The sequence below is a fragment of the Crinia signifera genome, chromosome 1 (genome assembly GCF_055691185.1).
Source record: "Crinia signifera chromosome 1, ASM5569118v1, whole genome shotgun sequence".
NCBI classification, from domain to species: domain Eukaryota; kingdom Metazoa; phylum Chordata; class Amphibia; order Anura; family Myobatrachidae; genus Crinia; species Crinia signifera.
The window spans coordinates 331,338,267-331,364,338 of record NC_139217.1 but is presented as its reverse complement, the minus strand read 5'-3'; the positions used below and the strand labels follow the sequence as shown (position 1 = coordinate 331,364,338).

At 42.9% G+C, this 26,072-nt stretch overlaps 1 protein-coding gene across 1 annotated transcript; it reads right to left on the bottom strand.

The window, feature by feature from the left end:
* Window positions 1–574: 574 nt before the first annotated feature.
* Window positions 575–25,428, bottom strand: LPCAT4 (lysophosphatidylcholine acyltransferase 4). Its single transcript, XM_083145195.1, has 14 exons — window positions 25,082–25,428; window positions 13,094–13,236; window positions 12,729–12,946; window positions 11,759–11,871; window positions 11,552–11,612; window positions 11,409–11,467; window positions 11,160–11,194; window positions 10,198–10,252; window positions 9,506–9,588; window positions 9,273–9,398; window positions 5,834–5,975; window positions 2,617–2,715; window positions 2,294–2,444; window positions 575–1,315 (listed from the first exon to the last, which is right to left on the bottom strand). The coding sequence occupies exons 1-14, from the start codon at window positions 25,199–25,201 to the stop codon at window positions 1,155–1,157; spliced, it is 1,566 nt and encodes a 521-aa protein (XP_083001321.1). The 5' UTR covers window positions 25,202–25,428; the 3' UTR covers window positions 575–1,154.
* Between the last annotated feature and the right edge of the window lie 644 nt (window positions 25,429–26,072).

The following is a 26,072-nucleotide window of genomic DNA, read 5'->3' as shown; positions in this document are numbered from 1 at the left end:
TCTGAATCTACAAGATACCAGAAGAGAACACTTTCCTATGCACCTCCAGCAGTGTTTGTTCTAGGCGGTCAATAAAGCCCATTTCTGTAGCCTTAGTTGATTTTCATTGAACTATTGATTGGGGACACTTCCCAATCCCTTTGAGAAGGTTAAAAAGGTGGCCATACACTAGGGAAGTGGTTCTCAACCTCGGTCCTAAGGACCCTCCAACAGGTGAAATAATTAGCTCTACCTGTGATCTTTTAAAATGTGTCAGTGAATAGTGAGTGCACCTGGGTGACCGAGGTTGAGAACCACTGCAATAGGGCAATTTATCTGAGGCCTACAATTGCATCAGATTTCCCTTGAACTCCCTGGCAGCTTCCGGAGAGTCTGCATGTCAGATTTTGTACTTGAGTGTTTATTTCGCATCAGATATATTGCAAGAAATTTATCAACCCGTGACAAATCGCATGTAAATTTCAGTTTTGCTTTCCTACAATTGCATTCAATGTTTCTTCCATCTACCAATGCCGCTAAGCCACGACAAAGCAATTAGCATGCTACATACATAAAAAACCACAATACACTGGAATATTTATGAAAAATAATTATAATATTCAGAACCATGACAAGAGCAATAATACATGGGGACCATAATAATTAAAATGTCCAAATAAAGGTAAAAATTTAAAATTCTCTGGGGGAAGGGAGGCTGTGTCCCTGAGAGCTGAGATATTTGGGGTATGAACGGCACCCCCCAATCTGCACCTGTACCTATCCAGGCTACAAACATGCAGAATATTGCTCCTTCGCCATATTTATCAAGTTTCACCCCACCCCCTTTCTGTGCATGTCCCTCAAATAATGTCTCTTCCTGAAAACCAGAAATCCTTGCTCCTTCATCACAGACATGCAGAATTATACGGCTTACATTTTCCATTAAATCTATTGCACCTAGCTTCTTGGCCCACCACCATTAAAGGAAAACTTTTATTGTGCAGCCAACTTCTTCTACCCCATACTGAGCAGTATTCTCCCTGTTCAGGGGCAGAGCAGCTGGGCACTCCTATCAAACTATGGTAGACATAAAAACTCTCCTTTGCCAAGAAACTTTGGAGTGACCCTCCCACCTCCCCAAGCCCCAATAAACCCCCCCCCCCACCCTCACTGTGTCAATCTGACTTAAGACGGTCCCCAGGTTTGTACTTCCCAGCACAGCCCCCATTCTGCTGAACTCGTGAAGGCTTTTTACGTCCAGAAGCTGGAGGGCGCAGATAAAACAGGAAGAGGTGACGATAACAAGGGTGGCGAATAGCAAATCCCAGAAATCCATCTATTGACAAATAAATAAAACAACTTAGGATAAGTAAAAACAAGTATTCTGGCATCAGATTATATATGTTTATATATTAAATATTTAGACACACAGTTAAGGTCCATGTATATTTGGACAGTGACATAATCTTGACTTTGTATACTACCACTATGGATTTGAAATAAACCAATGGAGATGCAAATGATGTGAACACATTTGTGAATTGCAATCATTTTTGTAATTAAGGAGCTCAAATATAATTGTACAAGTAAGTAACAAGAAACAAAATGTTAATTTTAAATACTTTGTTGAGAATCCTTTGCAGGCAAGGATTGCCTAATCTATGGAAAAGGTCTATGGGTTCCATACAAGGGCCAGATCAAAATGATCACCTTTAAAAAGTATTAACCCCTCCGGCTGCCGCTCAATGACTGCTGCCGGCGCCCGGCTGCTAGACGCCTGTCGCGTGATGTCGCACCCGCCCATGTCACTCACCACCTCACTCGAGACTCCCTTCATTGTCTCCAGTGCAGACGGACAGGCAAGTGGGTGGGCCACACAAACTGGCTACGGGGGCCATTTAATGCCTGAGGGCCGGGGGTTCCCCACCCCTGCCATAGACATAACCAAATTATGGGTTTCCTCTATTGTGAAGATTTGCCAAGCCTTCACTACAGATGCCTTCATTTGTGGGTCCTTCTGCCTTCATATGGTCTCCAACAAGTGACATGCTGGAGACCTTAACATAAACAGCAATGTAAGACTATATCAGTTGTTTCTCAAATATACCTCCTCACACGCCAATGTTAATTGCACCAATATTGGGCACTTAGTCCAATAATACTGAGTTGTGGGTCTAAAAGCAAACCTTGATGCATGTAATGAGCACAGTTGGATCACATCTGTTTGGCCAACTTGGTGTATGGCTCCATTGCGCAATCACATTCATACTTCGTTTACCAGACAGGCTTACTCTCCAGCAATTTCCTTTCTTACCTTGGGTAAGGCCACAACACTCATGAGAACAGAGCTCCGCATAGATCTTGCCACTATCTGCAGGAGGTGAACCCACAAGTGAGCGCAGGATGGAGGAAAACCCATCAGCAGAGAGCAGAAAGCAGCCATCAGCATCACAGGTAGAGAAGAGCTAGATGAGAGAGGAGGGAGGACATTGGTAACGTACAGGAGACAGGATATAGACAAAATTAACTATTACTGAAAGTGACAGATCTTAAAAAAAAAAAAGAAAGAAAAGATATATCCTTAGTTCCTATTCCTGTTATCAAAGTAATTTTAATGGCTCAGAGAATATCACTCACATCAAAAGCAAGCTTTGCCAACTCCTCTGCAGAGCGTGTGGCATCTTGAGCGGCTAAAACTAGCGAGACCTCTCGAAAATCAATCATCCCACTGGCATCCTGAGGATAGACACAATGTTATGTACCAGTACACATTTTAAAATATCTAAGTCTGATTTTCAATCTAATCTCAGAGGGCAATACAACTCTTTTCAAAATGAAAAATTTCCAATCAAATAATTGATAATAAGCTATCAATATAAATGGCACTGAGACAATGCATTCTTTTTTTTTTTTTTTTTTTATTGTGCCAAGTTTTCTATATCAATAATCTCAGAACATAATTACTTTAGTTGCTGGATCTCACTATGGGGGTTATCCTGGTTCACTCCTGGCAAATTCCTTCTTAGTTGGACAAAACCATGTGCACTGCAGGGGGGCAGATGTAAAATGTGCAGAGAATTAGATTTGGATGAGCTATTTTGTTTCTGTGCAGGGTAAATACTGACTGCTTTATTTTTACACAGCAATATAGATCTCCCTTTGAAGTAAAACCCCACCCAAATCTAACTCTCTCTGCACAATTAACATCTACCCCACCTGCAGTGCACATGGTTTTGTCCATTTGAGAAGGAGTTAGCTAGGAGTAGTGAACCAGGATAACGCACTTTTTTATGTTTTATTTGACTTCTCTATTAAAATGTAAGGTAGCTGTGGAGTATCACGGCTCCCACGACCTTGATCGTATGCTAACAAATCGCATACGATCAAATCGGATGCGATCGCACCCGATTTTGCACTGAAATGCATCAAAATGCATTGAAATGTGTAGTAAACTTGTGAAATGCCCCCAAATGCCATTTTTCATAGTGTACCACCCCCACTATCAACGTCAACCCGAAGCGTGGCGAGCGCAGCGAGCCCGCGGTACGCGTCCTCCGACCTTTTCATACCCCCACTATCCACGTCGGCGTGGAGTTGAGAATAGAAAGTGTGGCGAGCGCAGCGAGCCACCGAGCCCGAAGCGTGGCGAGCGGACGCGGATACCTTTACAGCTATACGCGTCCCCGCGCGGGCTTCACAGGTATCCGCGTCCGCTCGGTGGCTCGCCACACTTTCTATTCTCAACTCCACGCCGACGTGGATAGTGGGGGTATGAAAAGGTCGGCGGACGCGTACCGCCGCCCCTTGCGGGCTCGCCACGCTTCGGGTTGGCGTTGATATTGGGGGGTGGTACACAGTGAAAAATGACATTTGGGGGCCAATTAACGTTTCATACTAATTTTAATGCATTTAAGATTAAAATTGTATGCCATCGTATGGCATCCAATGCGATCGCATACGATTTTTGACCAAAAATCGCATCGTATACCATCGTATGCCACTACATATGGCATACAATGCCATACGATGGGAGCCGTGATACTCCACAAGTACCAAATGTAACTAGTGAAATTGACAAAATTTAAACTTTTATGACACAAAAAAAGGAATAAAACATGTTAACTAGATAACTTCTTTCTATAGGGGGTGCATAACTATATTCTATCCCAACCCACACAATCATCATATCACATTTTGCAAGCATTCAGCACACAACAGTTTAAATATTTTCAAATGCACAGAGGTACGTTGTAAGATTTCGGTGGGTACACACCGAAATGAAGACCAATCATCCTGATGGTCGGGCCAAATTTCTTTCTGCCCAGACCATGAGACATACTGTACTACACAATGGGCAGTATTCAATGCGGGTTTTGTGGCAAGGATGGCCATCCTCACTGTCTAACCCCCTCACCCTGTTCTGTGTTCCGGGGATATCAGATTCCCTGGAACGGCGAGGTTTGCCGCATACAGCAGAGAGCCTCGCCGTTTGGTGGCCGCATTCGCCGTTTACACCTTGCTGAAAAGAACCAGCGAGTGAAGGGGGGCATTTGAATACTGACTCGCGAGCTAATCGGCACTGCTCGCCTTTACAGCTCGCCCAAAGACAGAATATATCCTAATGTAATGAACGACGGAACATTAGCTCAATCCATACTTCAATACACTGAACAGCCATGCATGCAATAATGTCTGATTGACCATGCAGTGTGACCGACCAGACGATGACGCATGTGACCCAAAGTACCGCACAATTGTGTGTACACATTAGACCAGTGGTAGCCAACCCTAGCCCTCGAGAGCTACCAACAGTGCACATTTTCCAGACAACCTAGCTGCTGCACAGCTGCAATCATTAATCACTGACACACTTTAAAAGATACACAGATGGAGCTAATTAGCTCACTTGTGATTCTGTAAGGAGACCTGCAAAACATGCACTGTTGGTAGCTCTAGAGGACTAGGGTTGGCTACCCCAGCATTAGACAATGAGATAGACAGTCCAATATGGCAAATAAAGGCCCCCATACACTAGCCAATTTTGGTCAGATTTCGTCCAGATCAGTCGGATCTGGCCGAAATCGGACCAAAATCGGCTAGTTTTGATGTCCCGAGATCCGATGCGCGGTCCCGTGCGCATCGGATCTGCGTCGGGTGGTCGGACCTGCTGCACGTCCGACCACCCGACTTGGGACCTAGTGGGGCGGCACGGCGATGGAGGGAGCAGGGGGGGCTGGGTACGCTGCGGGGGACACAGGCGGCATAGAGCCGGGCAGGGGGAGCCGGGAGCTGTCAGTACTGAATAAAAAAAAAAAGCCCATACAATGAATGGGCGGCCTGTGATTGGCTAAGCACTCTCTCAGCCAGTCAGCAATTGGCTGAGAGAGCGCTCAGCCAATCACAGGCTGCCCATTCATTGTATAGGCTTTTTTTCTAGCACTGACAGCTCCCGGCTCCCTCTGCCCGGCTCTATGCCGCCTGTGTCCCCCGCAGCGTCCCCAGACCCCCCTGCTCTCACCAGCAGCCCTGCTCTTTAGCCCCCCCCCCCCCCCCTCTGCTCCCCGTTTTTTTTTACATGTGATAAATCGAGACGATTTATCACATGTAAAAAATGGCACATCAAGTGCCAATCTAATCAAGCTCCCCCGGGGAGCAGCCGGGGAAGCTCAGGGGGAAGTCGGGGGCGACTTGTCCTAAGGACAAGTCGCCCTAGTGTATGGGGGCCTTTACTCAGATACCATTCTAGCGCATACCCTCCCTTACAGTACTTAATGAGCCTCTCATTCACCACAGAAAATGCAACACCAGTCCCACTGCCGTATGTAGTATATAATAATAGCCTCAGTCTACCCACCTTGTGGAAGTAACTGAACACTCGGGAAATGACATCGCTCTGTGTGAGACCCAACTTCTCCGCCAGCTCATCCAATCCCACTCGAGAACAAACTCCTTCTAGACATAGATCAATCAATCCCTGTACACTGTCAAATGAAAACCTGCGGATGATGTGCATTAATTGTTATTATAGAATGGCTGGTCTGATACTATGTAATTCAACCATCCTATTTTCCAGTATTAATTACATGCAAGAGACTTTATGTGTAGGTTACTGATCCTATCTGTAGTAGATTTTAACAAAGGATTCACAATTCTGATCTTCCCAATGAACCAACTCTACAGGAGAGACATAGGCCCTTATTCTGGTTCACTCGCAAAGGCAAATTCCTTCTCAAATGGACAAAACCATGTGCACTGCAGGTGGGGCAGATGAAATATGTGCAGATATAATTAAAGTTGGGTGGGGTTTTACTTTAAAGGGCAGTAATTAATGAGAATACTCGGCATGTGCAGCGAATCCTGTTTAGAATTTGCTGCACAGTCGCCATGTTCCGCTGGGCTGGAGCATTCGCTGCCAGCCCTCCCTGTTGCCCTATGCAGCGAGCCCCTGGCGGCAATTCTTAACCCCTGCGGCAAGCTGGGGGACGGCGGCAGGTTGTAAGCACATGAATAAAAATAGCATGCCCCTACACATAATAAAATTCCTGATTTTTTTTACACCAAATTAAAAAAAAAAATATATTGAAAAACACATACACATACATACATACATACATACACACACACACACACACACACACACACACACACATCATTTTAAACGTTCACATTCCAGTTCAACAAAAAAAAGATGGGGGTTGCTACACGGTGACACACGGCGAAAATCACTTAGAAAGCAATTCGCCATCTGATCATTGAATACACTCACGGCGAATTGAAAAACCCATTGAAAAGCCACAGCGAATTGCGGTGACTATCAGACGGCGAATTGTCAGTCATTCACTGCACCGTCGGCGAATATCGCACGTTGAATAGGGTGAGTCACTTTTTCAGTAAAAAGATTCACCTTAGAGCACCAAAATAGCACACATTCGCCGTAGAACATGGCGATTCAGCCTCATTGAATACTGCCCAAAGTGAAATCTATATTGCATTGTACAAAAGAAAAAGCAGTCAGTATTAACAGAAACAAAATAACTCACCCAAATCTAAATCTCTGCACATGCTACATCTGCCCCACCTGCAGTGCAGCATGGTTTTGTCTATTTGAAAAGGAATTTGCCTTTGCGAGTGAACCAGAATAAGGGCCATATACCAAGTAGTCATAATACATTTGTCAGGTTCAAAAATGGTTGAGAACCACAGATTTAGTGTGATTAAAAGGTCTACCACAATCGTCACTGAAATGGCTGGAGTCAATTGAATACAACTAGAAGTGTTTGTGTATGACCACATACAGGGCGAGGCAATCACAATTTTCTAATAAATTTAAACCAACAATTAAATATTTTTAATTAGATGTTTAGCATATGCAGCATTGTGCAGACAGATAGATCAATAGCCTAACTGGCAATCAAAATGGTTACTTTTAGTCTATAATAGTCTGAGCCCACTTAGGGTTCGGAATAGTTTTTTCTTTACTCCTGGAGTGTACAGTAGCATATGAGTCTGGAGCCTCCGTCAGCTGATGTGCCTGGAGCATGCGGTAGTATATGCACTTATTTTACTCTTTGAGTGTACAGTAGTATGCGCCTGGAGTGTACATTAGTATATGAGCTTGCTTTACGTCTGGTGCATGCGGCAGCATATGCGCCTGGTTTATTACTGAAGCCTACAGTAGTAAGTGTGTCAGGAGCATGCAGTAGTATATGCTTTACTTTTGGAGTGTACATTAGTATAGGTGCATGCATTACTTCTGGAGTCATTTGCATATGCTCCTGAGCCTGCAGAAGCATAATGCACCGGTTTTACTCCAGTAGTATATGTGCCTGTGATCCTGCAGTGTAAGGCAGTATATGCACCTACTTTTCTCCTGGAGTACATGCGCTTGCTTTACACCAGGCGCACATAACAGTGTTATTAGTAGGCAAAAATCAAATTTTCCACATAAAATATGAAGCCATCAAAGTGTAAATTATTACAAAATTCTGTCACTTTCCCCTCACAAGATGAAATGAATATACTATAGGCTTTTGCTGCAGAAAAACTGAAAATATCACTTTATTAATAAGAATATAGACTACAGCAGCCACAGAACACTGCTATTGTACAGGTTTAGGGGGGGTAGTCAGTCAGGGGAAATAGCAGCCGCCAACTATTCAATGCTGCCATTTGCAATGGCGGATTTTGACAAAACAAGTCAGACTTTAAAACACGCCCACTTTCCGTCACTCGGAACATTGAATTTGGCGGTCGAGCGGGACTACAATGGCTTGGTATTCCGAATGTCAATCCCAGATTGAATACCCCCCTTAGTCTCCCATATCTGAAATGCTTGGGATTAAAAGTATTTGGGATTTTTTGTGTTTTGGAATACTTGCCCTCCATAAAAAGATATCTTGGGGATGCGACCCAAGGGTGTGGTACGGGACTCCGACAGTCGGGATCCCGACTGCCCGGAGTCAGACAGCATGGTGAGCGCAAATAAGCCCCTTGTGGGCTCGCCACGCTGCGCTCGCCTACGCGAGCCACATATTCTATTCTCCCTTTATGGGGGTCGTGGACCCCCACGAGGGAAAATAGCGGGTGGCCGTCGGGCACCCGGCTGTCGGCGTTTTGACAGTCAGGATCCCGACTGTCGGGAACCCGTCCGGCACCTGCGACCCAAGTCTAAACACAAAATGCATTTGTTTCATATAAACCTTATACTCACAGCCTGAAGATAATTTTATACATCATTTTTTAAATAAATTTGTGCATGAAATGATTTTTGAGTATACGGATCCCCTAGAAAGCAAAGGTGTCAATGTTACCCTTTTACGCCGCCTGAAATATCCCAGGTTTCTACATGGCTCATGGAGCAGTGTAACCAGCCCCGGGTGCGACCCAGGACTTGTTCACCGCAATTAAAAAGACTGCGCCGGCTCAAGACCCACCTCCACTGACGTCACACACCCGGCAGTGTAAATAGTGTCACTCACAGGCAAATATAATACTCTTTCATGGTCACAAAGGGGCATATTTCCGTGAAGACACCACCTAACTCCTCCATAAGTGTGAGGGGTACAAACACAAAATGTATCTCAGTTGGCATTGCTAAAGGCGTTAGTTGTTGTACATTCTCATTTTAAAGAAAATTATTATTTGCTGGATACCAAAGGCACAAATTGTGATTGTGTACTACTTTAAATGAACGTTTGTATTGTATGTGCACCTTTGACAATCCATAGGACATAGTCCAATATATGAGTGTTTACATTCAGCCTCTCATATCCAGACTATCCAAAGTTACTCACCCAGCCTTGCGCAGAATTTTTCCCAATTCCCAAATTTTGGGGTCCAATGGAACTTTCAGGTGTCCGACAGGTGTTACCGGTGTATCCCCCATCAGCTCAAACTCTGTTGCTGGTTTCCCAAGTGCTCTAAAGAGATTAGAAATAGACGAATTCCATTGTACCGACCGTGCAGTCATCCTCCCACTCTCTCAGCCATTGCTCCTCTCTCCAGCCTGTTACACCCTCTGACTTACTCTGACATAATCGTCTGCAGTTTGTTGGCATATAATACAGGATCCAATCTCTCTTCAGGAGTCGGATGATAAACTGGCAAAAACTGCAATAAGAGAAGACTTCATGGAATTCTTCTTTAAACTTTGGTTTGAGAACAAAAGCCATGTAAAGAGATGTAAAGGTTTTTACCCAATAAGAAACTGCCTAACAATCATGCAAGTGTAATATAGGGGCAGATGTATTAAGCCTTAACAAGAGATAAATGCAAGGGTGAGAAGGAGAGATAACTGTCCAGCCAATCAGCTCCTTACTGACTTTTTTCAAACACAGGCTGTAACATGGCAGTTAGCAGGTGATTGGCTGGACGTTTATCGCTCTATCACCCTTGGATTTATCACTTGTTAAAGCTTAATACATCTGCCCCACAATGTCTAAAATGGCCACCTATTTCTATGAAATGGACATTAAGATAATTCACAAAAAAAAAATAAAAAAAAAAATAATGTTCTACTTTAAAAGAAATAACCTTCAGCAGTTAACATTAATTCAGGCATACATTTGCACTTACATTACTTGAAACTATGATAAAAAAAAAAAAAAAAATCTAATAGACCAGGACTTTTACTCCAGTTTTTGCTCGGTCATTGCCAATATCGCAACATTAGCAGAGGTCAGCAGGCTCAGAGACAAACAGGAAATTGCAGAATCTTACCTCTATATCCAGGTTGATGTAAAACTGAGACATTGTGAGCCAGAGGACCTTTAATCTGAAACAAACAAAAGGAGTTAAAATTTAAACTGAAAGACACACCCACATACCACATAACATAACCCGATTATACTCACCACAGCTGTTCTCATTTTCGTTAACATATGAGCTTATTTATATTCTTATTGCATAGATATTTACACGTGCTAGCTACATGTGAATGCTACAATCGCCCACCTACATCTTCCCTGCCTAGCCAGTATCTTATTCTCCACAATGGGGAACACTGTTCTGCAACATTGCCAATTTTCCAGACCACCAGTAAGGGATGCAAGGGGTGGTTGCATGGGAATATACCCCCCTCACATCTCCTGCCCAAAGAGGTTTAGGTATTAAGAGCTTCTGTAACACAATAGAAACAAGTCTGCCCAGTTTATGTCACATTATAAAGCACTTGACCAAATACTGGTCATTGTTTGAATTTAACTGGTTAATGGAATAAACATTGAACTAGTGCAGCAGTAGACACAATGGACTGTATTCAATGCAGCTGGTGAGGGGGTTACACGGCGGGGATCGCTGAAAACAAGCGATCCTCGCCTATAACCCCGCGCCGGCCACTCACCCTATTCAACGCGCCGGGAAAATCCTCACCGTCAGATGAGGGCGAGGATTTCCCAAACAGCAAGGCTCACGGCTAATGCAGGGAGCCCACTGCATTAAGCCACAAGCCTACATGTTTTAGCAGCTGCACACAGTTTCCCCCTTGCTCCAAAAACCTAGTGAGGGGGACACGACGTGTGCAGGGGGTCAGTTGAATACTGACCCGCAAGCTGTGACAGCGAGCAAAAAGCATTGAATACATCGAATGACTCCGTCTACTCCTCCCTTTAGCTGATCCAACTGCATAAAAATACAAGGCTACACAGTCTCAACTATATTTATAAAAAAAACTAATTACTTACACCCCATTTCCTTTCCATGTCCAAATTGTTGCTGGCTGCAAAAAAGGACATGAATTAGCAAATTAGTTACATTAAATAGAAACATATGTATTTATGTAAGAGCTTGGAAGGTACATGTGTACTGTATGGCATGTGCAATAAATGTCATTACAGGCTTTGAACGGTTTTACAATTGAAGAAGACAACAGAAAGTAATAATTATTTGAGAAAATAATAAAAAAGAAGGAGTTCCAAACATGGATGTCTCACCAATTTATTGGGATATCTCATCAATACTGGCTGAACAGGCACACCTGCCACAAAGGCACCTACAAAATAAGGCAATGGTCACCAGGGGAGCAGGAAAATACATTCTCCATGTGATAGCTGGGGCACCGGAGGGTTATACTTACCCGGTTTAAACTTCAATAATACTTTCCCATTACCATTTGTGCCCTCTGGGAAAAATAAAACCTATAGACCAAAAAATAAAAAAATAAATAAAAATAAAATATCAGAAAGAAATGGATAAAATGAGGAGGAAAGAAAATGGTCATCAGTGGTCTACTCAAAGTGTATGAGGATATCTAGTTGTGAATAGGAATCAACAGGAACTCCACCTGAGGCCACTCCCCATTTGATGTTGCTCGTCTCTTCACCTCCTCCACCACTTTTTTCCGTGATGTTGGGTCATGTCGGGACACCATAATAGACTGGTTGAATCGAAGCAGTGCTGAGGGAGAGAGGACAAAGCTGGAGCAAAATTCAGTTTGAATAACAATTTTGAGTGAAGTGTGTAGAACTCCTGAAAAAACTCTATGGGGCAGATGTATTAAGCCTTAACAAGAGATAAATGCAAGGGTGATAAAGAGAGATAAATGTCCAGCCAATCACCTGCTTACTGTCATGTTAAAGGCTGTGTTTGAAAAAAAGTCAGTAAGGAGCTGATTGGCTGAACGTTTATCTCGTTATCACCCTTGCATTTATCTCTTGCTAAGGCGTAATACATCTGCCCCATTGTTTAAAGACTTCTACAGGTTACTAAATTAATCTATACATGCATGTCTTATTCACTAGTAATATGTCTGTTTTACTCAGTTATATTGGATTATAGTAGCATACCTTTTTCACATTCCTATAAGCTTCTGTATACACTCTAGCTTTCAACGTAGACAGAGCAACATGAATCACCGAATGTTCAACAATCAGCACCTCTATTACAAATGCAGCACTGTTTCTGCCTCTCCTTCACAGGTTGCCCCAGTTCGGACAAGAATCCAAGGAACGGCGTTCCCATAGTACAGCCAGTTGCTGGCAGGACATGTGGTCTTAAATTTACATTTATTGAGACATTACTCTTCAACTGCAACAGTGTATAACTATTTGGCATGCAAGATAATACAGCAAATAAACTTTAATCTGACACAAAAACTGCCTGTAATTTCCATTGTGAAAAGTATTGTTTAATACTTTACCAATGTTTACCTTAATCAATAATTAAACAAAAGACACGCCTAAACCTTTGTATACGACAGCATAATACACTAGAAAAGCATGTGGCTTTTTGTAAGGGTACATTAATCTGCTCACCTCCAATCACAGGTATGTTGAGATTCTCCACTCGAGACACAACGGATGGGAGGTCACAAACCACAGTAACAATGGGGTCAAAGAAGGTGGAGTGAGGGGCCACAACCAGCAGTGGGGCCTCAGAGCTGGAGGCACGGCGGCCACGGATGGTGATCCAGTGGAAGCCACACATGAAGAACATAGTGCGGCTCAGAAGGTAAATCAGGTGATGCAGAAAACTGTATGAATAAGGGAAGGAAACACATGGAATGGGCAATGAAAGGGAAGAAATGGCAATAAATGACTGTGCTGCACTGCATAATGATGACAAATACCTACAGTATATATACTTCCACTATTCGCACAGTGACTGGCTTTGTACTTACGTGCGCCTGTGTCTTATTGGCCGGCGGAGCTCTTCCTCGGTCATCCCAGCCACTCGAAGTGCAGCAATCGGCCACATGAGAAACAGGAAAATGGCGGCCAGTAGAAAGCGCAAGGGGAACAGGACTGTGCCCAGTACATAGAACTGTAAAAAAAATATAGGAACTGTCGTAAACCAAAATGTAAACATAGAATATTTTTTTCAGGTTTTAACCCTTGCACTGCACTCTAACAAAATTTAGATCAGCCTGATACAAAAAGGTATATTCTATTGTTTTATTTAATCGGTCAGATTAATCAAACCTCGGTCAAATCAGAACCAAAGAATGTAGCCTAGCAGGTTTGACAATGTGTTCACATCTTACAACACACACACAGATCTGGTGTACTCATGGGACCTACATTATAAATAGGAGTCACTACGGATGAACCTTGGACAATTGCATTATTGTATTTTACCATTCTGTAAAATGCAACGGATGTTATATGTATGGCTAACAATAATTAGGGAACACTACTGTTAAAAAATATATAAAATTTAGCCAACACATAAAAAAATCCATTAAATGTGGTCTGGTGACCATTGTATAAAAAACCTCTGGCCATGAAAGGGTAAACCACTGTGCTGTGACACTGAACAGAACAGACATGGGGCCTATTCCACAGGAAGTCCTACTCAGGAGATCAATGTAAACATGCTGTTAATTGGTTTTCTAGGCCTGAAGCCAGAACTATACAAGCCACAGATTACAAGGACAGACAGCTAGTCTACAAAAAAAACTAGATTTGCACGAAAAGCTTATCAGTTTTCTTAAAATATTCCCAGAGCCCATACCAGGCAATTTGCCTAATGTCACAACACCGAGCTAAAAACAAGTCCCAGCACCAACCTTAAATTTAGGAGAAATTTTATCAGCCAATGAAAGATGCTCATACAGTACGTGCATTAAATTGACAGATGCTCATACAGTAAGTGCAGTCTTCACTCAACCATACAAGGGCTGTGCAGGTGATGCAGTCTTACAGGGTGCAGGGCCCTGGGAGCGGCACAGTTGCTTCCCCACAGCACTTGCATGGGACAAAGGATTGAAGCTTATCTGGTTTGGTCACCCACATGAAAAGGTGAAACTGAAAATGACTTGCGATTAGTAGATACTGCTGGACTGTACCCATGTTACACTCCCATACATCAGCCACTAGGAAGTGCCAATTGCCTGACCGATCCATGGGAAGCCAGCAATAATTAGGGATTCTGACCAAAAATCATATTCCCGATTCCCCGTCCTGGATGTCGGGGTATGCGGACATTGCCCCAATACATCTGATGTATGAGGCCTTCATTTAATCAGGCAAAATATGGTGCATTATAACTGAAACTTTCCGCTAAGGGTTACCACTTTCTAATCTAACCTGTGAAAAACTTAGTGGTCAATCCAATTAGCCATGATGATCTCGTGTGCAAATCATTGCAGCAGCAGCCACATTTTACAGGTGGCCAGAATTTGCACAAAGGTGCTCGCTTTCCCATTTTGTGCGAATTAGGGCTGAAACCAACCATCGCAGGGCGTGTGCTTGGGTGCCGTCAGTGTTAACATGACATGGCAATAGCATATTACAGGCAACTGGACTGACCTCATAATTTGCTATGAGCAAGTGGTATAAATGTACAAAATTACATCTTCCATGGTGGGAACATATGGGCCACAGAAAGGCTGTTTTGTAGAAATATATGTATTCTATTAAGACATTCTTGGAAGTAGATGTACAAATATAGCAAATACCACTGCTACAAATTATATCGTATCTAGGAACTAACGCAATACGCACATTGTTTCTGCCTGAAATACATAAACACACAACATTGTTAGAGGAGTATTGTTGTTTTCCCCCCATGTAAGTCTTGGAAATACACGACCACAGCCATGTCTTCAAAGTCACAATAAATGAGATCTAGACAGGTGGTAAAATAAAAAAAGAACTGGGTGATTAACAAGTTGACCTTAGGACTCAGAGCTTTGAAGGATATTTATTCCTAATACATAAAACACAGAATGGCCAGTAAAGTGGGTCTGCTAATCAAATGTATTTTTTGTATTTTTAGGAGAGATACATATTCTATTACAGAGGCTCTATAAAGTTATAAAGCTTATCTAGCAGTGGATCTTATTTATCAACAGGTTTTAGCCATTTAAAACTTGCTGCATTTGATTACTGCTGCTCCAGCTAATCAGCTTCCAACTGTAATTTTTAAAACATGACAATCATGCAGCTTTCAGACCACCAAACCGGCATTGACCCAGTATTTTAAAACATTTCTAAAAATGGGTCTGCCAGCTAAAACCCCTTTCACAGCGCATAGTTTCAAAGGTTTTTTTTAATGCAGTTTTTGTCCCTTCACAACATTGAACCCGTTTAAACCCAGAGGATGAAAAAAAAAAAAAAAAAAAAAAAAAACAGGTCTGAAACGGGTAAAAAAACTGCTTTATTAGTTTTGAAACTGTAAAAAAAACCCCGCCAAAATACCAGGTAAAAAGTGCGGTCTGGGCACCATTTATCATATGCAACAAGCTTTAAATAACTAAAACTCGTTGATAAAAAGGCCCCAGTCTCTTTTCATGTAACAGTGCACTAGGACTTATAACTCTGAACAGACATCAACTGAAATCCGTTTTTCTTTAATCCTCCTCTTATTTCCTAATTGCAGTAACAGACAACTTTAATTATGTTTTGTGTAGAGTTCAATTAGTTCATACAAAAAAAAAGTCCTATTTTCTTGAAGTGTCCATTGGCTGCACTTCCAGCTCAATAATCTTTCTTGTTAGGAGACTGTTACGATTGATATCATTACCAAAGAACCTTCCAATTACATGAATGTTTTATAGAGGCCGAGATGTAAACCTGGGAAGGAGCACAAAGGCCATTAGAGCTTTCAGGGACTAGAGGATCCAGCCAACATGGCATTAAAAGAATTGCAATTTTTTTATTTCTATATTACATTTTTTAACTTTCCCTAAAAGGAAATAATTTTTGGAGGAGTGATTACCATTAATAAATATGACCAACAGTAATGGAAATAAAGCAAACCATTGATTTCATTAAGGAAATCACAAAGTGCCTCAACTATACCAATGGTTTCCATTGAACCTCTAGACTGTTCTTTTAATTAGTTCAGATGAGAACATAACGGCTTCAATTGTCTGTAAGTGACAGTCACACCAATAGGACACTGCTAGAACTTGTAGAAGAATATATTTCATAAAAGTATAAGACAAACTGTACTGACAGGAGGTTACAGAGCTACTAGTGATGTAGAATTATGATTATTGCAAGGCAATCCTAACTACTAACAATGGAGCAAACCTAAACTATGTACAGTAAGGATGGCATGTTTCATTCCTTACTTCTCTTTATGCTTTTGGCATGACACCAATGCCCCTTCTCCACTGCTGAAAAACCCAGGTAATTGCCAGGTATACCCCGAAATAGGCTCGCACTAGCAGAGTTTTTAGCAGGGGGAAAAGATTAAAAATAAATCGGTACTAGCACGGTGCTCATCGCAGCGCAGACCATAAGGCATACGATGGTATGCGATGCAATGTTACGCGATGGCAGGCGATGTTATACAATTTTAAATTCTATACCATCGCATTGTATGCCATTGTATCGCATTTACAATGGTATGCAATTTAAAATTGTATAAGCTCCCTAATGGGTTTTTCAATGTTAAAAGTGCCCCCTATAGGATAATTAAACGTGATGGGTGCTTAGTATGTTAAAAGCATCCCCACTATCAACGCCAACCTTGAGGCAGCGAGGGGCGGCGGTACGCGTCCTCCGACCTTTTCATACCCCCACTATCCATGTCGGCGTGGAGTTGATATTATATAGTGTGGCGAGCGCAGCAAGCCCCGCGAGGGGACGTGGAATACATGTAAAGTAATACACGTCCCCTCGCCATGCTTCTCTATATAAAATCACTCCACTCTATATGAAATCAACTCCACGTCGACGTGGATAGTGGCGGTACGAAAAGGTCGGAGGACGCGTACTGCCACCCCTTACGGGCTCGCTGCGCTCGCCACGCTTCGGGTTGGCGTTCATAGTGGGGGTGCATTTAACATTGTAAGCCCCCATTAGGGTGCTTATACAATTACAAATCGTATACAATTTAAAATTGTATCGCTGTGCATTGGGTGTATGGCATGCGATGCGATTATATGTGTTAATAACGTGGGATCCGTGCTAATACACAAGTACCAAAAAATCTAACAGTGCAGTGAAATCTATAAATACTAAAGCAGTTGAATAAACTGTTTTTAATAACATCCACAGGTTTTGCTGAACTTTACCAAGTTTTCCAGAGTTCAGTGAAAATGAAAGCCAGCTGGGACTATGATGCAGTGGAAATAGGGTCTAAGCCAGCGTTTCTCAAACTGTGGGTCCTGATCCCAAAGTGTGTCCCGACCCCCTCAGCATGGGGTCACGACTCCATGTTGATGACCATCAGATTAATGTGTCTGTGGAGGGGGGGGGGGGTGTCAGGGGATAACTCATTAAGTAAACACCCTCTGCTTCCCTCTTCCATCCACCTTTCCCCCTTTTACACCCCTCATTACCCACTGCCTCCCTATTACAATAGCGGTCACTTCACTGACCACACATGTGGCGGCCATTCTGTGGTAACTTGTTGGGGTCCTGTAATAATTTTTATTGTCTGAGGGGGTCCCAAGCAAAATAGTTTGAGAACCCCTGGTCTAAGCTAAAGGCCCCCATACACCTGTAAGACATTGTATCCAATCACACAATCTCGAGTGCACACAATAGTAGAAAAAAAATTTAATAAAACAGGGATTCATGGTACTCAGATCCTTTTGATCCTAGTAGGCCAGCCCCCTATTTAAATTAAGCTTTAATCATACAGCAGCTGGATTGTATGAGGGATTGTGAGTAAATTGTGTGTCCAAAAACCACTGAGGACTGCAGGGGTTTTGAAGGGAAAGTTGGACACAATCACGATTGTAAGCAGGTCTTTCTGATGTATGGCCACCCACTGGCGTAACTATAGCACCGCAGCCCCCGCCACCGCGCGGGGGGGGCGCTGTGCATATGGGGGCGCCGGGGGCTGCGGTGCTATAGTTACACCTCCCCCCAATCCCGCGCAGGCTTACCTATTTCGCTGGTCCCGGCGGCTCCGTTCTTCTGCTGAGGACCACCACAAAATGGCCGCCCCCATATAGCACACAGTTCTCTGAAACTGTCTGCTGTATGGGGGCTGCCATTTTGTGGTGGTCCTCAGCAGAAGAACGGAGCCGCCGGGACCAGCGCGAAAGGTAAGGCTGCGGGGGATTGGGGGGGGGGGGTTTTGAATGGGCGGCGGGGGGCACCCAAAACGTAGCTACGCCGCTGTGGCCACCTTAACTACTACCCAGCAAAATTTAGGGTATATCAAGTATAAAAAGAAACCTGGCTTTGCTTGTAAATGACTGCACTTTAAAAATACGGTGACTCTATGGCCAAAGTTTCACACCCTATAACATTTACCCCTTGGTGTCACCATATAAATGATACTGACAATTTCTGTGTCGTTATAACTGCATTAGCGGCGAACCTCTCCAAGTCCCCTGGAACGCTAAATAGGGCAAGCGGGTGGCGTGGGGGTTAAATGGTGAGGGTGGCTTGTTTTCTGCGATCCTCGCCAAAAACAAGCCACCTTCACTGCAGACATTCAATACTACCCATGGTCTTAAGTAGTACGTTAAAACAAAAAAAAATCCCCCTCACTACACTTTCCAACGCAAACTTCTTCCCCACAGATGCTGCCACCTTGCTTTATAAAGCTATGAACATTTTATTGGAAATATATGTATACCTGCATGGGGGGGCAGTGGCAAACGCAGGATTTTCAGAAGGGGGTTTCCAGAGGGGCGGAGCAAAGCACGGAGATGGACACTTAGGTGACCCAGTATATGCCGGGTCAGTTAAAGTATTATAGATAGACCAAATGTATATAAATAATAATAATAATAATAATAAATATATATATATATATATATATATATATATATATATATATATATATATACACACACACACACACACACACACACACACACGCATATATACACACACACACACACACACACAGGGGCGTCAACAGCAGTGTAGACCCCTGGGCATAGCAATGTATTGGGGCACCTACCGATCCTCCAGCGGTAGGGGTGGGGGAAGCTTTGATGTCCCACGGGTGGTAGGGGGTATTATATCAACCACTCAGCATGTAGGGCATGGATCAGTAATTTCCACTAATTACCCCTTTACTGCACAGATGGTGGGAGATGGCGTGGGAGAAGGGGGCATTGGGCTGAATGAAGGGGCCCTGATACATAATTTCCAGGGTGGTAGAGGATGTGTAATATGCAGAGGAGGGATGTATAGTGGAGTGGTTTTGTTATTCATAATTATCTGGTTGGAGGACAGCTTGCTTGACTGCAGATATCTCCAGTTCCCAGAAATAGATTTCTTAGATTGTAATGGAATTAAAAACTAGAGAATCCCACCTACCAAATGGTATTAGGAACTAGGGGATCAGAGTTCAGGAGGCAGAGCAATCCGCCAACGAGTATATAAAACTACATACCAGGTGTGTGGAGCTGGAGCAGTAACCAGCTGCTGGAAGGCTGATATCTCTGGTTCTGGGAACAGTAGAGACAAGCTACTAGTGTCCCCCAAAGAGGGAGAGTCCCAGATTTTGGAATATACCCTCAGAAAAACTCTAAATCAGACATAACCTGAAATATCTGACTGGGAAGAGCAATTAACAGGCTTGGATGGGGACCACTGCTTTGAAGTCAGATATCTCCGGTTCCCAAGGGCCGATTTTCAAAATTCTTATACCCATGGAAAGAGGGGACCCTCAGCTATCAGCCTAAGTCCCTTAGACTCCTGGGGGGGTTTCTGGGTACTCAGAAACCCCCCCTGCGTGCGCTACTGGGGGGGGGGGGGAATCTAGATTGGTTTTGGGCTGCATCTTGTCTATTTGGCATTCTAAAATGACCCCCAACCCTCTCCAGAGTTAGTAGAGCTTCTGAATAAATTAAAAGCGAGGTTATGCTGTAATAGAAAGATATGAAACAACCATAAACATTTCCTATCACATTTGACGCAATTCAAAACTTAGAAAATAATTCACTGTCAGTCTGCTTACAAGTCAGAACAAACACTGAGGAGATGCAGCCAGTCCCTTATATATGCAGGTAGTTTCCTAATCTATTACACCTTGTTGTTATCTACAAAAAGCCTAGGACTGCTACAGAATATGATAAGTAGTTATAACTTTACTATGTCTTCAGTAAGAAGTGATTAAAAGGTGCGAAGAGAACATTTAATATGAACAGATTACTTTTTTAGTGTTTACATAGTGGTAGATAAGTGTTAGTCATAATGACTTCTGCATCTTCAAAACAGAAGTATCGACAAGATTATACAGAAAATATGGTACTTATGTATTATCTGGGCTCCCATGTTAAATGCACCCCATTTTTTCATACCCCTACTATCCAAATACGCATGGAGTTGATTTTATATAGTGTGGCGAGCGCAGCGAGCCCCGCGAGGGGACGCGGTCTCATAAGAAAAACGGGAGCCCAGATATTACATAAGTACCGAAAATATATATATTCCTGACAGTGCTCGAACTGGGGATCAGGGTGGTAGGTTGAGAATTTCTATGTCGACAGTCAACAGATCGACAAAAGGTCAACATGAGTTTTTTGTTTTTTTGGGGGGGTGGGGGGGGGGGGGGGGGTTAATGGTCCCCCCCTCATACTTTACCCTCTACATCAGGCATGTCCAACCTGCGGCCTTCCAGCTGTTGTGAAACTACACATCCCAGCATGCCTTGCAATAGTTTTAGCATTCCCGAATAGCAATACTATGGCAAGGCATGCTGGGATGTGTAGTTTCACAACATCTGGGGGGCCACAGTTTGGACATGCCTGCTCTACATGGTCTCCAATTGGGAGTGGTAAAGTGTGCAGAGTGCAGCAGTAGTGAAGGTAGGCTTCTGGCCAGGAGCAGCATCTATTTATTTATTACTAGTTTCTTATATAGCGCACACACATATTCCGTAGAGCTTTACAGAGAATATTTAAACATTCACATCAGCCCCTGCCCCAGTGGAGCTTACAATCTATGTTGCCTACCACATGTAAACACACATACATTCATTGTAGGGTTAATTTTGTTGGGAGCTAATTAACCTAACAGTTCATTTTTATATTGTGGGAGGAAACCGGAGTACCCGGAGGAAACACGCGCAAGTACAGGAAGAATATACAAACTCCGCACAGTTAGGGCCATGGCGGGAATGAACTGCAGGACCTCCGTGAAGTGAGTCAGTAATGCTAACCATTACACCATCCGTACTGCCCATTAGACTCTAAGAGTCCAGATTCTCCGGTGTTGGAAAAAAAAAAAAAATCAAAAAAAAAAAAAAAGAAGACTTGTCGACCTTTTCATGCGTTTACCTAATATACCACACCCATCAAACTGCTCTCTGTTTATCTCACTTTAAAGACTGATTGGAATAGAATCAATGATCACTATACTGAAAATAGCATTCTGTACACTTGGACGAGGGACCACCATGCAGATGGTAACTAGAAGGATAATACAGATTACAGGCCTGATTTGGGGGACGTACCCTAATACTGACACAGCTGTGAATGTGTAACACAGCAAATGTACAACATTTATGAAATGCTGCAGCCACCTGGACTGGAATTGAGATGCCCACCAGAGGCTTAGCAAGTCCCAGAGGCTGTGTACAAAGATGCAGTGTAGAACGCTGAACAGCCAATTATGGTACTTCTGAGTAGCCCTATGGCTGCAGGAAGTAAGACTAGAGTTATGGGATGTGATTCGCAGGCTCAGATAAGTATTGAAAATGGTCCTGACAGGCCTACATATTTGCCGTCACTCCCAGTTACCCCCCAATGGTCAAAAACTTTGTAAAAAAAAAAAAAAAACACCTCTTTGCGGTCATCATTGCAAGACCATTGCAGCACAAAATTAATAGGATCTTGCCAAGTAGAGTACAGTCTATATATAGTAACTCAGGGTTAGAGCAAGGAACTTCCAATAATGTACACATACTGTGTGCCTTTCACTGTCAGGAAGTATGAACATATGATACATTAGGTACTGATAACGTAAACCACCACACTCCCTGTACTATACAAGCACAAATGTAAATCCTATATTTAATTATAACTCACATCAAGTTCTTTTTAAGCAAGGCACAGATCCAAAACAATGTTGCTGGCAAACGATCATCACTGCAGAGAATGTTCTATACGATATAAGGGCATGGAAGATGCATATCTGGCTTCTAGCACTTAGCTGCTCAATCTGTGGTATGTGTATACCAGATACATGCTAGCAGTACTCCAGTTGATTAAATAAATCTGGGCACACACTGGGGTGAATGCTAATCATTTCGGCTTTACGGACGATTTCCATTGAGTCCAGAACTAGAAAGATTGAGCGTACACACACACACTGCAATCTGCCTAACAAATGATATTGCTTGGTCACGTATGATATATCATCGCTCCTTCAATCCATTCTAAGGGGTGGCATAAAGGTGACATCAAAGAAGTCCAACATATCATTTGTCGCCCAGTTTGGCATACACACTGCATGATAGGCACCAAATCAATAGCAATATTGCTAGATTTGATGTGCAATACGGATGACCAGTGACAGTCGCTAACGACCAATCACGATCATGCATATAAACTGAGCGATATAGGAAATAAGTCATTACCAAATGGCATATCAGCTTGGTATCGATCCAGTGTGTAACCATATTAAGACTCAATAAAATGAGAATTATCAGCCAAGATTTATATATATATATATATATATATATATATATATATATATATATATTAAAGTAATTGTAAGGGGAGGTTTTAAAATATGTATATTAAGAATAATGGGACGATTTAAATATACTTAGTTTGAAAAGTCACTACAATAACCTGACAGATATGGTAAATATTTACAAGCAGCATCAAATCGCTCTAAGTCAAGAGCTCTGGTTAATCATAAATAGTATATAGAATGCTATTTGTATAAACAGAGATGTGAGAAGCCAAACGCTGATGTTTCCCTGGTTACTAATGAGCAGTTAGGCCTCTAGCACAGACTCACAAACAGTGCTGTCTTCTTGTCACTACGCTCTGGGACAGGGGCCATGTTTAAGGTGAGCAGTAAGCAGTCCAGTAATGTTGAATACATATAGTTTTAAACGTCCTAAATGTAGGGGAAGAAATAAATAAAAATTTTATTTAGAGATCTTACATAACCACCCTTTATTTTAATTAGGAAAATACAGGTTACTTACATGTAACCCAAATAAGCCATGAACCCGGGGCTAAACACAGCTCTGAAACACATGATAGCACAACACAGAGGCCTATTATAACCAACTACTTAAAACAAGCCTAAGCATAGATCAGCTCTGCATGACTGCAGTCCTCAGTGCACAATCTTGTGACTGTGATTAGTAAGCAATATTCAGCAAAGGTTTACAGATTTATAGTCATTACTGTAACATATGGAAATACATATATATAGCTGAACTTAGTGTATTAAAAGCTTAAAATGTGCACACAAAACAAGGTGATTGGTTGACATTTAAATATGGCGCATATAAAAACGTACACCCTGCACTGAATAACGCAAGCAGTGTTGGACTGAGGTATGAAAGGACCACTATGAAAATACCATTGTAAGGGCCCATTATTAAGAGGTTTGGCCAGTTACCATGAGGTGAGGGCAGCCCCTTAAGAGTAGGACAGCAATTTCAGACCATGTAATGGACACTCTAGCACAGTGGTCAGGGAACTCTGTCCTCATTACCCCACACAGAAAAAAAACACCTTGAAGTTTATTGCAGGTGTGGTATAGACCTACAGTAATTAGGTCATTGAGTATAAAGGTTTTTACAGGTTTTTTGGGTCAACTCTTGAATGTTTAATGCATGGCGAACGTCAGTAAAAACATATGCTTTCTCCGCTTAGGTTGCTATTCCCAATTGTAGTCCATGTGGATGGAAGCAAATGTTGCAAAACCATATAAAAAAAATTAAATAAAAAGCTTGTATTGACCAGTGCGACATCTACATTTAGAACCTGCTTACAGTACCTATACACTAGCATCCGGATACTGCATAAAGCATCCGGAATCTCACCACATATATTTGAAATGAGAGCAGTTTTTCACCTCTATGGTGCATTTTGGTGGACACAAGTTCCAAACAATGTACTAAAGTTTTCACAAAACTTCCACATATAATAAAAGGTTTATTGACATCATTAATTCAGGAAATAGTGTTGTGGCAGCGCAACTCTGGAGGTTTTTCATCTTTCCACACACTGAGAAGCACTGATGGCAGAGGTTAGGGGTGCATCTTAATGTGTGAGCGTCAAACTGGCACCAGACCAAGGAGTTTTGTGTTATGCATTAGTTATAGACTTCTTACTGACCACCACTGTAACTGACACTGTAAAAGCCTGTGTGTGTGTGTGTGTGTGTGTGTACACACACACACACACACAAAATATATATATATATATATATATATATATATATATATATATATACATACATACATACACACATACACACACACATACATACATACATACATACATACAAACAAACAAACAAACGATGAGGCAGTAGTGCACCGAGTGATGCAGGTATATACACTGCACTGTACATTACTTTGCCCCCCTATCTGCAGTGCTGCTTTCCCTGTATGCACAGAGCAGCTCTCCCTCCCACTGCAGAACTTTAGCAGGCTGCTGCACACTGGCAGTGCCCCCCTCCCAGCAGCCAGTGACACGCACCCCCAGAGCTACTGCCTATGGCTGACACACTGTGACCTCCTATAATGCCCTCTCATCTCTATTGCAACTCACCCGAAATTTCTGCCAGAACCCCTCGGGGTGAAACTCGTGCAGGAAGGGGTTAAAAGGGGTGACCCCAACATCGCCGTCCTCGGCCTCGTCTCTCTGCTCCGCGGCGCCGTCCTTGCTCATGGTTGCTGCACGGATGAGAGCAGAGCTGCCGCTGCTATATCTGACTGGGCCCAGTAGCCGCCGCTGGGCATACAGCGACTCATCCCCTGTGGGCGGGGCTACGCTTCCCCGTCGTTGCGTTAACTCTTTCACAACCAGTAACTGTCACCCGCGCTGCTGTTGCGCTTCTGGTGGTTCTACCAGCGGCGGGACACAGCAGGGAGCACAGTATATCCGCTCCCAGGGCCTGACCAACAGGAACAACCCGTTTTGTTTCTGGAAATGGAAACCTGCCCGAGTGTATGATGCGTTTTTACCTCAGTATTGTAACTCTATGATTAGGGATCGTGTGAGGGACTCGCCCTGTGCTGTGGAAGTTATATGGCGTTACACAACGATGAGCCTGTGTACAGGGTAGTGAGAAGTCACGCTGGCACTGGTTCAATCAAAACTGGTGCAGTCTGTCAATACTGTCCGCTGACATGTTTATCATCAGAAGTTCACTCTTAAAACATGTCATGTCAGCCCTATGGGGGAAGTGTATCAAGCTTTAGAGGGCAGAGGTGCTGCTCAGACAGGACTGTGGGGTAATTTACTAAACCTTGGAGAGAGACAAAGATGAAATAGCTTTTTCAAAGTCTGGTTGGCAGATTCCTTAAAAGAAATGTTAAGGAACTTGGGATGGTAACCTCCTAGGACCAGGGCCGGCTGTACCTTAGGCAGCTGCCTAGGGTGCCGGGATCTGGGGGGGCGCCACCAAGTCTGCCTATCAAAAAAATCAAGAATGTCTATGAGGATCATTGTTGTACTTAATGCAGGTGGCTGCTGTGGAACTTTTAAGACCTCTCCTCTACACTTTCCCTTGAGGCTTACTTCCCTACCATTGCTGCCC

Bases quoted from the DNA above. Each gene is read 5' to 3' on its own strand.
- LPCAT4 (XM_083145195.1), bottom strand. From the start codon at position 25,201: ATGAGCAAGGACGGCGCCGCGGAGCAGAGAGACGAGGCCGAGGACGGC. The intron at 11,872-12,728 runs GTGAGCAGATTA...TCTCTCCCTCAG, and splicing joins CAACATACCTGTGATTGGAG to CACTGCTTCGATTCAACCAG. The intron at 5,976-9,272 runs GTGAGTAACTTT...CATCATCCGCAG, and splicing joins AAAATTCTGCGCAAGGCTGG to GTTTTCATTTGACAGTGTAC.